General features: G+C 38.0%; 1 protein-coding gene across 2 annotated transcripts; it reads right to left on the bottom strand.

The window, feature by feature from the left end:
- Positions 1-2958: 2958 nt before the first annotated feature.
- On the bottom strand, positions 2959-12208 carry LYAR (Ly1 antibody reactive). Of its 2 annotated transcripts, none has more exons than XM_058024848.1 (9): positions 12140-12208; positions 11346-11513; positions 10923-11037; positions 8880-8987; positions 7421-7504; positions 5516-5852; positions 5143-5247; positions 4199-4284; positions 2959-3883 (listed from the first exon to the last, which is right to left on the bottom strand). In XM_058024848.1, exons 2-9 carry the CDS (start codon positions 11465-11467, stop codon positions 3749-3751), a joined length of 1092 nt encoding a protein of 363 aa, XP_057880831.1. In that variant the 5' UTR covers positions 11468-11513; positions 12140-12208; the 3' UTR covers positions 2959-3748. The 2 variants fall into 2 exon arrangements, with proteins under 2 accessions (XP_057880831.1, XP_057880832.1); XM_058024849.1 differs by lacking the exon at positions 12140-12208 and adding an exon at positions 11967-11983.
- Between the last annotated feature and the right edge of the window lie 23 nt (positions 12209-12231).

Here is a 12231-nt window from a genome sequence, read left to right as displayed (position 1 = left end):
CTTCAAGGAACAGAAGTGTGGTTTGAGCCATCTGCAATACAGGCAGAATTCCGGTTCTTTTTTATTCTGGTTCTTTTTCTTTGTCACCTAAGTGAGATGCAGTGTTCGGAATACTTTCAAGAGGATTTCATGCTGCTTGAGAGGAAGATCCCATTATGTTTAAAAGTACCTTTTTTCTGGTAAACCAAGTGTATGTGAGTTGAGCTTGACTGTAATCGGGCCTTAATTAGGCTTTTTATACTAATTTTGTACTAATGCATTCCACATAGAAGCTTGAGAAGAGGGGTTTAATGGGTGGGCAGGCATCAAGACATCATTTCTGGTCTTCTGTTACTTTCAAGTAGTTTCAGGAACTATAAAACTACTTCTGTTGGAAGCCAGTATTTTACTGCTGCTGTAGCTGAGGTAGCTGAAGTTGTGTAGCAAGAGCAGTTTCTACTAAAAGATTCTAATGAGAAGGGCAAAACACACAAAAGACTGGACAATTCTAAATCTTCTAGAATAAATTTTAAAAGATAAACAAAAGATGTGTTTGGAAAGGACTAAGATCTAAGATCTGCAATCTTGAAGAAAAAAGTCCAATCTAAGCAAAAAGCTTGAAGGTTTTTCAGCCTTTGCTGCCTGAGAGCATAAAAGCATGAGGATTCAGGTGCAAGAGGAATTACATCCAAGAATTGCAAAGAGAAGCAGTAGATTACCAGGGGTAAAAGGAACTGTATCTTAAAAGTATAAAGGAAAGTTACTAGTAAAACTTCCTCTAGTCCAAGTGGAATTTAGAATTCAATATAAAGTAACACTTCCTGTAAAAGTACTAATGGGAAACATAATATGCAGCTTTTCTTGGCTGACAGAGCAGAAAAGAAACTTAGAGGACTTATTCCTGTTTTTTTCTTAAAGGCTAATCTGGGAGAAGAAAGGGGTAAATGTTGAATATATTGACTGAGATATCTTGTAACCTGTGAACACAGCTCAATGTACAGAACAATATGCCTTTTTTCACTTATCTTGCACAAAAACTTTAATATTTGCTCTCTTATTTCCTTAATAAGGGTGAGTGTTACAGCCTTAAAAGTTTCTGAATGAAATCATGTATTGGGTCTCTGTATCCTGTGGTCATCAGCTATGAGCCATTACTCATGTAGGGCTCTGACTACATTGTCCTGATGCAATTGGATTATCGCACCAGGTGGGAGGATCAGTTTTCACTGGAGAAAGAATGAACTACTCTAATGCACCAGGACAGTGGAGGGCTGAGCACAACAAATAAGTAGCTGTCCTTTGAAGCTTTTTTTCTTCCACTGATTAAAGTCCCTGCTTAAGTGCTTATGCTATAGTTATAATGAAAGCCACTAGCTTTAAACAATTTTCTAATTTCTCCCTTCCTCACCCTGCCACAAAGACACTCACTTCTCAATACAATATTTTAGAAAAGAAAATTTTAACAGTAAGGTATAATTATGGACCTATTTTGTGCTGTTTAGAAAATCACTAAAACATATTCTGGATTAAAACAATACTGGTAAATATGCTGCTTAATTATTGAATAGAAATTAGAGAGGTCCTGCTGGTTTTCTGTCTTCTTGAACGATTCTCAATGATCTCTGAGGGATTATGCCTCCCTCTGAAACAATTACCACCAAATTTGAAGTAAATTCAATCTGATCAAGACATTATTATTTGCAAGGAGTAAATTAAAGTCCAGATCTGTTGCAAGGGGAAAAGTCAAATTCAATCCTCTTGAGTACTTCATTAATTGTCTAATGAAAAAACATCTAAGTCTGAGATTTTTTTCACTGGAGACCTGCAGGTCAATAATGCAACTATGCATGGACTGGAGTAGCACTTGGAGCCTTCTACAATTAAAGGCATAGACTCATCTACCATAATAAATGTTACTTACCATATTTCATTACATATTACAGATATGACCATACTACAGTATGGCCAGGAACACCCAGAAAGAAAAATATGCCTACAAAGCATACTGCCCTCCCTCTTTCTGCCAACAGAGCAGGAAAGGTAATACTGCAGCAACACACACTGAGGTGATACTATTGTAATTATAACAGGGCTTACTTGCAACAGACTCCCACTAATGACTGACAAATAGAGGCAAGCATTAGATTCACATGTGCCAAAACATGAGGGGAAAAAACTGAACATCAGCTGGTGCTGCTTTATCCTTTACATAGGGAGGGGAATAATAATTTACAGCATGTTTATTACTCCACACAGGCATCACTAACCCAACCATGGCAATGCACAGGGGAGTACACTGTTTGAACCTTAAAGAGTGATAATAGTTAAAGCAGGAAAGCAAATTACAAGGTCACATCCTACTCTGACAGATCATCTGCACGCTGTTGATTTGATATTCCTTATTCCCAGCTTTCAGCTGAACCATGATGTTTGAATACTTAACCTGCTGCTTTGCTTCATTCAGTGATCACTGCAGTAAACCCTGAGCATCAGACACCAGAACTCTGCAATGATAGGATCCAAGATTCTGCTTATCTGTTAGACTGAATAAAAACAACTGTTGCATAGCTTCAACAAACAACTAACACCTTAAATTCATTATGTCCTTTCTTGCAACCTTTACAGTGAGACAAATATGTACTCAAAAAAACTGAACCCAGTGTATCACAGTTAATTTTTAGTATTTATACCTTTAATATAGTTAATATTTCTATAAATTTAAATATTTTTACCATGGAGTTTTATAGAAGTGTACCTGCTTGAAATCACTAAGCAGTTTTTAAAAACACCATATGACTGAGTGCTTTATAATGCTGTTTTTAACAGAGTATATCATAATAGGAAACTTCCTACATGGAAGTAATTTTGCCTTTAAGTAAAAACCTACAAAACGTCAGGCAGCTCTGTCTCTTACATACCTGTAACATTTCTAGCCTAGCTACATTGTTTTGGTGACAGCAATACAACAGCCTCTTCAAAGCATGCATAATTTGTGGATTTATTATGCAATTATAAAGTGACAAGATTCATTATATTTAAGCTTGTATTTTAAAGTAATCTATTTCATCAGTCAATTTTTAGTCCATGTAACCACTTCTATTGAAATCTATTGCATTACTAATCAAGACTTTCAGTAGGATTGCACATACAGAATCTAATCTAAAAATGCATATCGAAAAACTCAGTTTTTAGATTTTCACTGAATGTGCAATATTGCATACACAAATCTGACACTTTATTTATGCATTTTACAACACAGAATCAACAGTTTATTAAAGGCTGCATACACTATCCACAGTGCATAAAGTGGGTATCAGCCATACTATTTTGAGTTTTAGCATAACAAAACATTTATTCCATGGTGGGCTTCTGAATATGAAAATCCTATTTGCTTTTAAAAACAGTTCCTTCAAAAAGCCACACAACCCAGGTCCTGAAAAACATTCATGCCTATAAATTATATTAATTACTGGGAGAACTTGAATACAGTAGGCCAGCAATTATTTTCAATGCCTCTTAAAACTTGTACCAAAAATATACATTTTCCATAAAATCAAAAAATAAAATATCTGAAAAAGGTTCTGTGATAAATCTAGAAAAAGGGCAGGGATCCAGTATTAAAAGTTAAATTCTGCTTTCACATACACAATTCAAATTGATACCAATGCATAGTATTTGTACAGCTCACAGAAGAGTATCACTCCATCTGCAAGATTAAAATGCAACAGCTATGCAAAGTACTTTATTTCACAAGAAGTATGCAAACTGTTTATTTCACAAGTTTCACTTTGTCCTTTAGAACTCTAAATTTAGGATTGTTATTCACTTTCTTATTGAATATGGCTAGGATGTCCTCTTCTGTTTTGTGACGTTCACCAGCTACTGCGTAATATTGAGCTATCACCTGCACAAAGACAGAGAAAAGGTTTTTAGTCTGTGGCTATAATTCCATTGGAAGCAATAATACATTTACATTACTGCATTAAAAGTGCCATGGAAGCTATTGTGCTATTATTCCTTTCCAGAACTAGCACTGAATTTCTTGTGTAATTCAGTAAGCAATAAAAAACCTGTCCTTCAGCTGACATTCTGTTAATTGATATCCCACTAAAAATGCTGAACTTTTTGTTTATGCAATCCAGAATTTTCTGAGCTTCAGCATTACACAAATAAATTCACAAGACCATAGGAGACTAAAAAAAAACATGTTGTACAGTACCTTTTTTCTCAGTTTCTTAATTGAAATTTCATTGTCTGGAGCCTGTTTCAGAACTGCTTTGATGGTTCCCTTCCAGTTGAATTTACCTAGGAAATAATTAGGTGTACAACACTGTTAGTGAAAGGAGGTATTCTGGGTCTTCTTCTCTACTAGTAACCAGCCATCAATCTCCTAATTTTGGAATCAGTTTGGCTACCACAACAGTTGTTAACTGACTGAATCTACAACAGGAGGGTGTCTTAAGCATAAAAGTAATCAGCTGTTCCTGAATATAAAAAGGAATACAGATGAAAAATCAACACAGTACTTGAACAACAGGGGTCACAATTGTTTTTACTTAACTTGTGCACTTCAGCTATTAAGCAGAAACTCTTAAATAATGCAGGGATAGTTAAGATCCTGTCTCTTCACACTTAAATCACAGGCAGTCAAATTTGACCATGCCACCTTTAGAGGTCATTAATTGGTAGTTTCCAAATAAAAGATCTGTATGTTCAAACACAGTCAGAGCATGATAGGTGATAGGCAGAAGTAGGTTTATCTAAGCATAAACTAAGGTCCAATTTATGATTCACTGAGCAAAAACGGGGATATGAGAGATACCAAGAGGTCTAAGAGTTGTTACCCTTTTTGTTGTGCTGTCTAATGGGCATGGCAGCAGGGAAAGAGATCCACTGTGGTGAAACCTCAGTGTCCACTGGAATCAAGCACAGCCAAAGGCTGCCAGCACAGCACAAACAACAAATTAGAGAAGTAATTCATTATCAGGTGTTAAGAGTAGCACAGGCTACTTATTCTGGAACAGATGTGTATACTGAGTATATACACATTCATGTACGCTGAGGCACAATTTATATCATGGCTTGCTACAGAAGCTGTGTTTATAACATTATGTCTTTTCCAGAGTAGTTTTGTAACAATCTAAATCGTTCCTTTAAAAATACCTTTATCTGTTCCCACATTTTCTTCATTGTCATTGACGTCTTCTGTTTCCATGTCTTCTGAAATGCTTTCAGTTTTCATTCTCTTTGTTTTGGTATGAGGTTCCTCTAGAGATGGAATTGGACAAAACATACACAAGAAAGATTTAAAATGAGAAATTCTGACATGGCTTAAGTTTTTTTTTCTTTTAACATGAATTTATATTTGCAAAGTGGTTTAGGTTTTATAAAATAAATGTACAGTCATTGTAAAAAATAATCTAATTTGTATATCTTATGCACTACTTCAAAATTCTACTTAGGTAGTTTATTGAGCTGTGGAATTGAGAAAAAGCCTCTTCAAAACAAACATGAATATAAATTGTATGATGGATACCTTCTACATGTTTATGTTTGCGTTTCTTTACATTTGTTTCCTCTTCTGTTTCACTGTGATTGCCATTTCCATTTATTTCACATTCATCCTCCACACTCTCTTTTCCTTTTTTGGACTTTTTAATCTTTTTTACTTCTTCCTGGTTTTCCAATTTCAGATCTTTTTTCTCCTTCTTTTTATTCTTTTGTCTCTCTTCTTTTCGTTCCCTCTTATTCTTTTTTCTCTCAGTTTTTTCATCTGTAATTCCATTTTCTTCTGCCTTTGTATTTTCCCCAGTTTCTGCAGGCTGCTGCTCTTCCTTCTGTTGTGGTTTGTCTTGTTCCTTTTCATTTGAAGTCTTTTGTTGAAAGAAAGATAATTACAGTTTTCAAATGTGCTTTCTGACATTGCAACTTTCCTCTACTAGATCATTGGTAACTGTTCACAACACTGATATCCTGAAATAATTTAAATTGCTCACATATGATGTTACCAGTTACCTGAGAAGCAGCACCAGTGAACTAATGTGCTTCATTCTTTTAACTTAACAGACCAAATGCTAATGAACATCACAGGAGAAATATTATCTTACAATATATGTAATTCCTAGTTGAAGTGTCTATTGTGCTTTAAATTATTTGTTAAACGTAATTAAGGAAGTGACAGCTCTTTAATTTACACAAACAAAACTACAGCACATTACAGCAAGATACAGAACTTATTCCCAAATACACAGCCCTTGAGTAATAATCTCTTTTGCCATCCTGTCTTGGATGTGTCTGGGACAACAAACCATTATGACATGATGATAAAAAAGGCACTCCTGCTTGAGAATTCCAATTAAGTATATACACTTCAAGGTATGTATTACCAATCATATTTTAAGATCTTTCTAAGATTTCTTAAAAGTGAATTGAAATGATGTGTTATAATTTTATTTTAATGCTATGCTCTATGAACAGTTATTGTTTACATTTGTGTTTAAATAAAAGGTTTTCAGATTGAAGACCTTTCATAAATTAATGTAAGTCAAGGGAGAACTGCTTATGACTTTAGTGAAGTTGTATAAACTCAGTATTAATGCTCCAGCACAACAGTGTTCAGAATTTATGTTATGTTCCATCCTTTAGTAAATGTGCTTCTTTCTTTCCTGGCTCTTACATTTGGATTCCTCAGAAAAACTGCAAATAAACTTAACTGGAATCATCAAATCAGAAACACAAAGCATCATCAACAGGGGATAATGCCAAAGCTTTGCCTACTCTTCCTCAAAAGAATTTGGGTGAAAGGGGGGAGAGCATCTTTACATCAGCTGAGAAATGAGCTTCTCCAACAGCTCTTGAGTAGCAGCAATAGATGCAAATAAACAACACCCTACCAAAACACGCTAAGCTATAATGAAATACCAAAGAATTAGGCACTAGCAAAAGGTCAGAGTGAGGTCACAATTTGGATAAAGGAATGGGAGGAACTTGCATCACAAACTGGAGGATTTCTCTCCCCACTAATGAATAGGTAAACTATGTGCTTGTAAATTTCTCACTGCAATACACATAAATTTGAGACCAATAAACTCTGAAAGATGTCTTATTCCATCTTAGTGTGTGATAGAAGATTGGAACAAAGATAAAGGCAGAGCTTTTCCCTTTTTATAGTAGCATAAATTAGCCTTCTGATTATCATGGCACAATTGTGTCACCACGTCCAAGTTTTCAATCACAACTTTCTTAGTATGAACAACTTCAGCAACAGTTCTGTGTTCCACAAATTAACAATTTAGTCGAGAAATATTACATCATAACATAATCTGTTGGAACTATGGGAGACAATGTTTCCACTAACATATACAAAGGGAGTCTGAAAGGTTTTCCTTCAAACATTTTGGAGTGCATTCCCATTTTATAATGTACCTCCAGTTACACTTACATTTCTGGTTGCTTCTGAGAAAACACCCCACACCTGATCTTGCAAATTGCTGTCATTAATTCTCAAACTGTTCTTGATCCAATTCTGTGCATAGAAAAAACAATAATAAGTGAAAATATCCTCCAATTTGATTTCTTCATTGCAATATAACTGGTTCTTGTTTTTTATTTTTCATTTAAAAATCAAATCACTGCTTTTGTCTAAGATCTGGTTAGAGGTTACTCCTATTATATCTCTCAAGCCTCTTTGCTAAATTATTTCGTGTAACGTCTAGGAACTGTTAGGAGGCTACACCCATTGCCTCCCCAAGTGGTAAATATACACAAAAGATAATCCTGAAGCTTTTTGATACAAATGGCTATGTTAAGGTCTCACCAAATCTTCTGACTGTTCCCATGAGTTAAAACATTAATGATCTGATCTTATTTATAACTTATTTATTTTGTACTGGACATATGGTCACACTCCTAAATAGATTTCTTAGTTTATTACAAGAAAGCATAATTTAAGCAAACAGCTCAATGCGAACATTTCAAAGTTGTTTGGGTTATTGCACGTGTTCCTGGTGAAAATGAAAATATAGCAGTAAATTACGCTGTTCACACTATCTGCAAGAGATCAATTTTTAGAAATGTGGAATTCATTGTTAAATGTAAAGATTTCTGCATTGCAATAAAAACCCTAGGAAATGTGTATTAGTAAATTGAAACAATTAACTGCAAAAACTTTTGATCTTCTACTGCAATGTATCTTATCAAAAAGAGAGGATCTGGAAAATACTAGTTTTCCTGCTCAGAACATTAATCCTGTAGGGAAATAGTCTAACCCTCAGCTTGCTAGCAGCAATTTCACCACAGCTCTATTAAGTTCTATTTGAGTGCTTTGGAAGCAAGGCTGATCTTCTCTCAGCCTCACAATCTGAGGCAAAGAACAGAGAGGGGGTGGAAAAAGGCCCATTTGTGAGTAATTCTTCACTTTTAATGAAATTCTTTACACAGTTAATTCTCCACATCTGTAATTTACTTTAGTGAAGCATGCAGAGCAGGAGAGTGTCAGAATACTGAGTAACAGGAAAACCCTCAAAACAGGACCTTGCCTTCAGGAAAAAAACAAAGCCAAGGAAATAAGAAATCTTTAAAAGTATGTATAAGAATTTGGGCATTCAATAGAAAGAGCAAATAGTCAAAGAAGAAAGGTATTGAAAACAGAACAAACCTACATATGGAGATTAAGGTTAAAATGCAAGTCTCTGGCTTAATATCTAATTCAACTGGCAGACCAAGAGTCATTTTAAGCAAATTTTACAAACACTGCCTATTTGAAATTCAGTTATTACACAATCTATACAAATGCCCAACTAAGCAATTTGTCCCACCTTTATTAAAAGAGTGGCATTCCCTAAAAAAGTCTATTTTTGTCTTCACTGCACAGATAACTGCAAATCTCTATTAAAGCATACCTGAAACTTTACTTTTTTTCTTGGGATGTTATCAAAGGCACGTATTTGCTCCAGAATGTTCCGCACTTTGGGGCTTATGTTGGGCTTCTTCATTACCTCGTGAATTTTCTGAATGAAGAAAAACAGAATTAAATCAAGAAAGCAGCATAAGGATCAAATAGTACATGTCAGGTGTGCAAGTCTGAAATACACTGGGCAGAAATCACCCAGCACCTACAGCTGGTATCGTCTGCTCATAGGAAATGCTCAAAAAACACGAGAAAAACACTGACCTTTGGCTCTATCATTACTCATTAAATGTGTCAAAATTATCTATATAAACATTTATACCTATGTAGTAAGCAGAGGTAAGCAGGACTGCTCATCAGTGCTTTCTGATAAGTTACAAAATGTAATAAAAACATTTCCAACTAAAGTAACTATATCACAGAAGGGATTCTTGCAGCATGAAAAAGACCTGCATTAAGAAAAGAAGCTTTTTGGTTTTGGAGTTAATTATGAAAAATCAGGCTTACTTTTGATGCCACAGCTGACATGCATTTCTTCTGGCAGCAGTGCCAGCTTCAACAAGCATTTATCCCTATCTGACAGCTCTGGATATTCCTGTGCTATGGGTGTCAGCATGAGAGGAGAGAGGTTAGACCAGGGCCTCCTGGCAGCCCCTTGAACAGCACTGCTGCTTGTGGGGGACAAAGGCTCTGGGCTCCCCAGTTCTCAGAGAGTGCAGCCACTGGACACTGCAGAGCCTTCCTGTACTTCTGAACACCTGGTGACTGAAAGGCTTGTGAATATGTTAAGACTCAGAAAAAGGTGACTGCTAATCCCTCATCCTTCAGTGTAAGAATTACTTACTATTGAAGCAGGCTACCAATGCTCCTAAGCACCAACACTCACATCATGCTGCCTTTACAAATGTGCTCAAACAGTGTTCAATCTCAACAAAAGCACTCATCTCTGACTTTAATGGTATTCATCACATGCTTCAAGCATGCATGTAGCTCAGCACCTTCTTAGGATGTGTTCTACTTGATAGAAACAACAATTCCATGCATAAATGTGATCTAACTTACTGCTAATGGGGTTTTAAATATGTGTTTGAGGTCCTTCCAAAACCTTTGAAGTAAAGCCATAAGAGAGTAGATTCTTGTGTAAGACAGAAAGAGTAGGAAATATTTCTATCCATGCTGGAGCTTCTCCTGTTCAACATATTTACAAAATATCTGACAAGAGGACAGAAAATTTTCCCTATGATATGAAGCTGTTTAGAATGAGAACTATGAGGATTCCAGAAAGATCTTAAGAAAATGAGTGACTAATAAGGTGAATAAAAGGTGAAATGCCTTCAACACAAATTCGCTCAAAGCAAGAAGGGAAAAGCAATCCTAATTTCATATCTAAAATGGCAGACTTTAGTTGACCATTGGAGCTTAGATAGAGTATCTCAGGGTTAAAATAGACAATTCCATGAAAATACCAGTACAATGATCAGCAGCAGTGTAAAAAAAACAAACAAAAAAACCACCCAAGAGTAGGTTAACAGACCAATAATAGTTAGAAAGGAATAAAGGACACAGAAAACATAATTATGACACGTGGTAAATCTATGGTTCTCTTCTATCTTGAACAGCATTTCACAAGCATACAGTAGAGTGGGAAGATTTTAGAAAACCCAAAGATCTAATTTACACATGAAGAACAACTGAGCAGGGTAGGAGTTTTGAACCTTGAACAAAGAATATGAGATGAGGAGGAGTGCCTGACAGAGGTCTACAAAAGCATAAAGGGCATAAAAGGGATTGACAACTACCAATGTCTCTTTGAATGCAGTTGGGAACATTACAGTAAACCAAACCAATAAGATATAGATTCAAAACAAAAACCACATTTCTTACCAGGACAAACACAGACCTATCAAGGAAACACCAACAGACAGCTGGGGATATTGGTAAAAACAGATCTCTGGCTTGAGCCAGTACAGGCTCTTTTCTATCTTTGATAATTACAGACAATAGTTACTGTAGGTGTATACAGTATAAACCATACCTGAATCCACTCCTGCTGTTTAGCATCTCCTTTGCTAGCTTTGGCTTCAAAGCCTTTCCCACCATATTTCTGGTCTTCACTTACACACTTGATGTGTTCCTTATAGTCATCACCCCTGGGTAGAAGAGATTTTTAACCACAGGTCACTGAAACGCTTCACTCCTCAAACTGTGCAACACTTAGCCAACCAACAAGCTGAAGTAATAGATTATTTAAATGAACCGATCATTTAAACCTTATTATTGTCAACGTTTAAATTATTAAAATGTGATGCGCTTAAAGTACATGCTTGTAAGGCCACAGGCATTTCTGTCATGCTACAGCTTTCACTGAAAATTTCTGCCTTGCATCTCTTGCATTTGTGACAAGAGTGAGCAAGTGAGTCTGCAGAGTGAGCAAGGTTATTTCCCATTCTTTACATACCAGAAATCCTTGCCACAATCCATGCAAGACAGGCACTGACAGTTTCTGCAGATGTTCACATGCTTTTCAACCTGCGCTTTCTTCACGGCTTCTCCACAGGCATTGCACGTGAAAACCACCATGGTGGCGAGCGGTCAGGAGCCTCTTCCTTCCCACAGAAGCGCAGCTCTAGGAATACAAGAAGATTATCTTAACTCACAGCTTGAAAGAAACACCTGGAGGGCCGAAGCGAAACACACCCGTGCACCCACTGACGGCCAGGGTGAGCAGCGCGGTGCAGAACGCGCAAGAGTTCCTTCCCCCTGATGCCCTCCGTGAGCGCAGGGAAGAGCAGTACCGGGAACCAGCAATCCCTGCATCCGCCACGCCAGCAGGGAACTGGTAACGCCCGAGCCCATCACCCGAACCCGGTAACCCCCGAACCCGGACCGGTAACCCCCACACCCATCACCCGAACCCGGTAACCCCCGAACCCATCACCCGAACGGAGAAACCCCCTGTAACTCCTGCACCGGTGACCCCCGTACCGCCCCCACGCCGATACGCGTAGGCGGCGTTCCCGGTCCGCTCCCTTCCCCTGCGGGACCGCGCCGCTCCATCCCGCTCCCCGCAGCTGCACACCGGTGTCGGCCGGGCCCCGCCGAGCGGTAACGCTGAGGGGTGACCGGGCCGCACGGCTTGGGAAGCCCGGCGTGGCCGCCAGCCGAGCTCCTGGGCGGCAGCAGCCGTGCTGTGCCGTTCCCGTTCTCCTCCCGTTCCCGTTCTCCTCCCGCTCCCATTCCCCTTCCCCGCACCTCAGCAGCGGCCGCCGCCGCCCCGCGCGGCACGTGCCGCACCGGCCCCTCCGGCCTCGCCGCCCCGCGCCTGCGCTGCCACCGCCCCGCGC

Source organism: Melospiza georgiana, chromosome 5, assembly GCF_028018845.1.
Source record: "Melospiza georgiana isolate bMelGeo1 chromosome 5, bMelGeo1.pri, whole genome shotgun sequence".
In the NCBI taxonomy this organism is placed as follows: domain Eukaryota; kingdom Metazoa; phylum Chordata; class Aves; order Passeriformes; family Passerellidae; genus Melospiza; species Melospiza georgiana.
The sequence above is the reverse complement of the archived record's forward strand: the minus strand, read 5'-3'. Positions and strand labels throughout refer to the sequence as shown.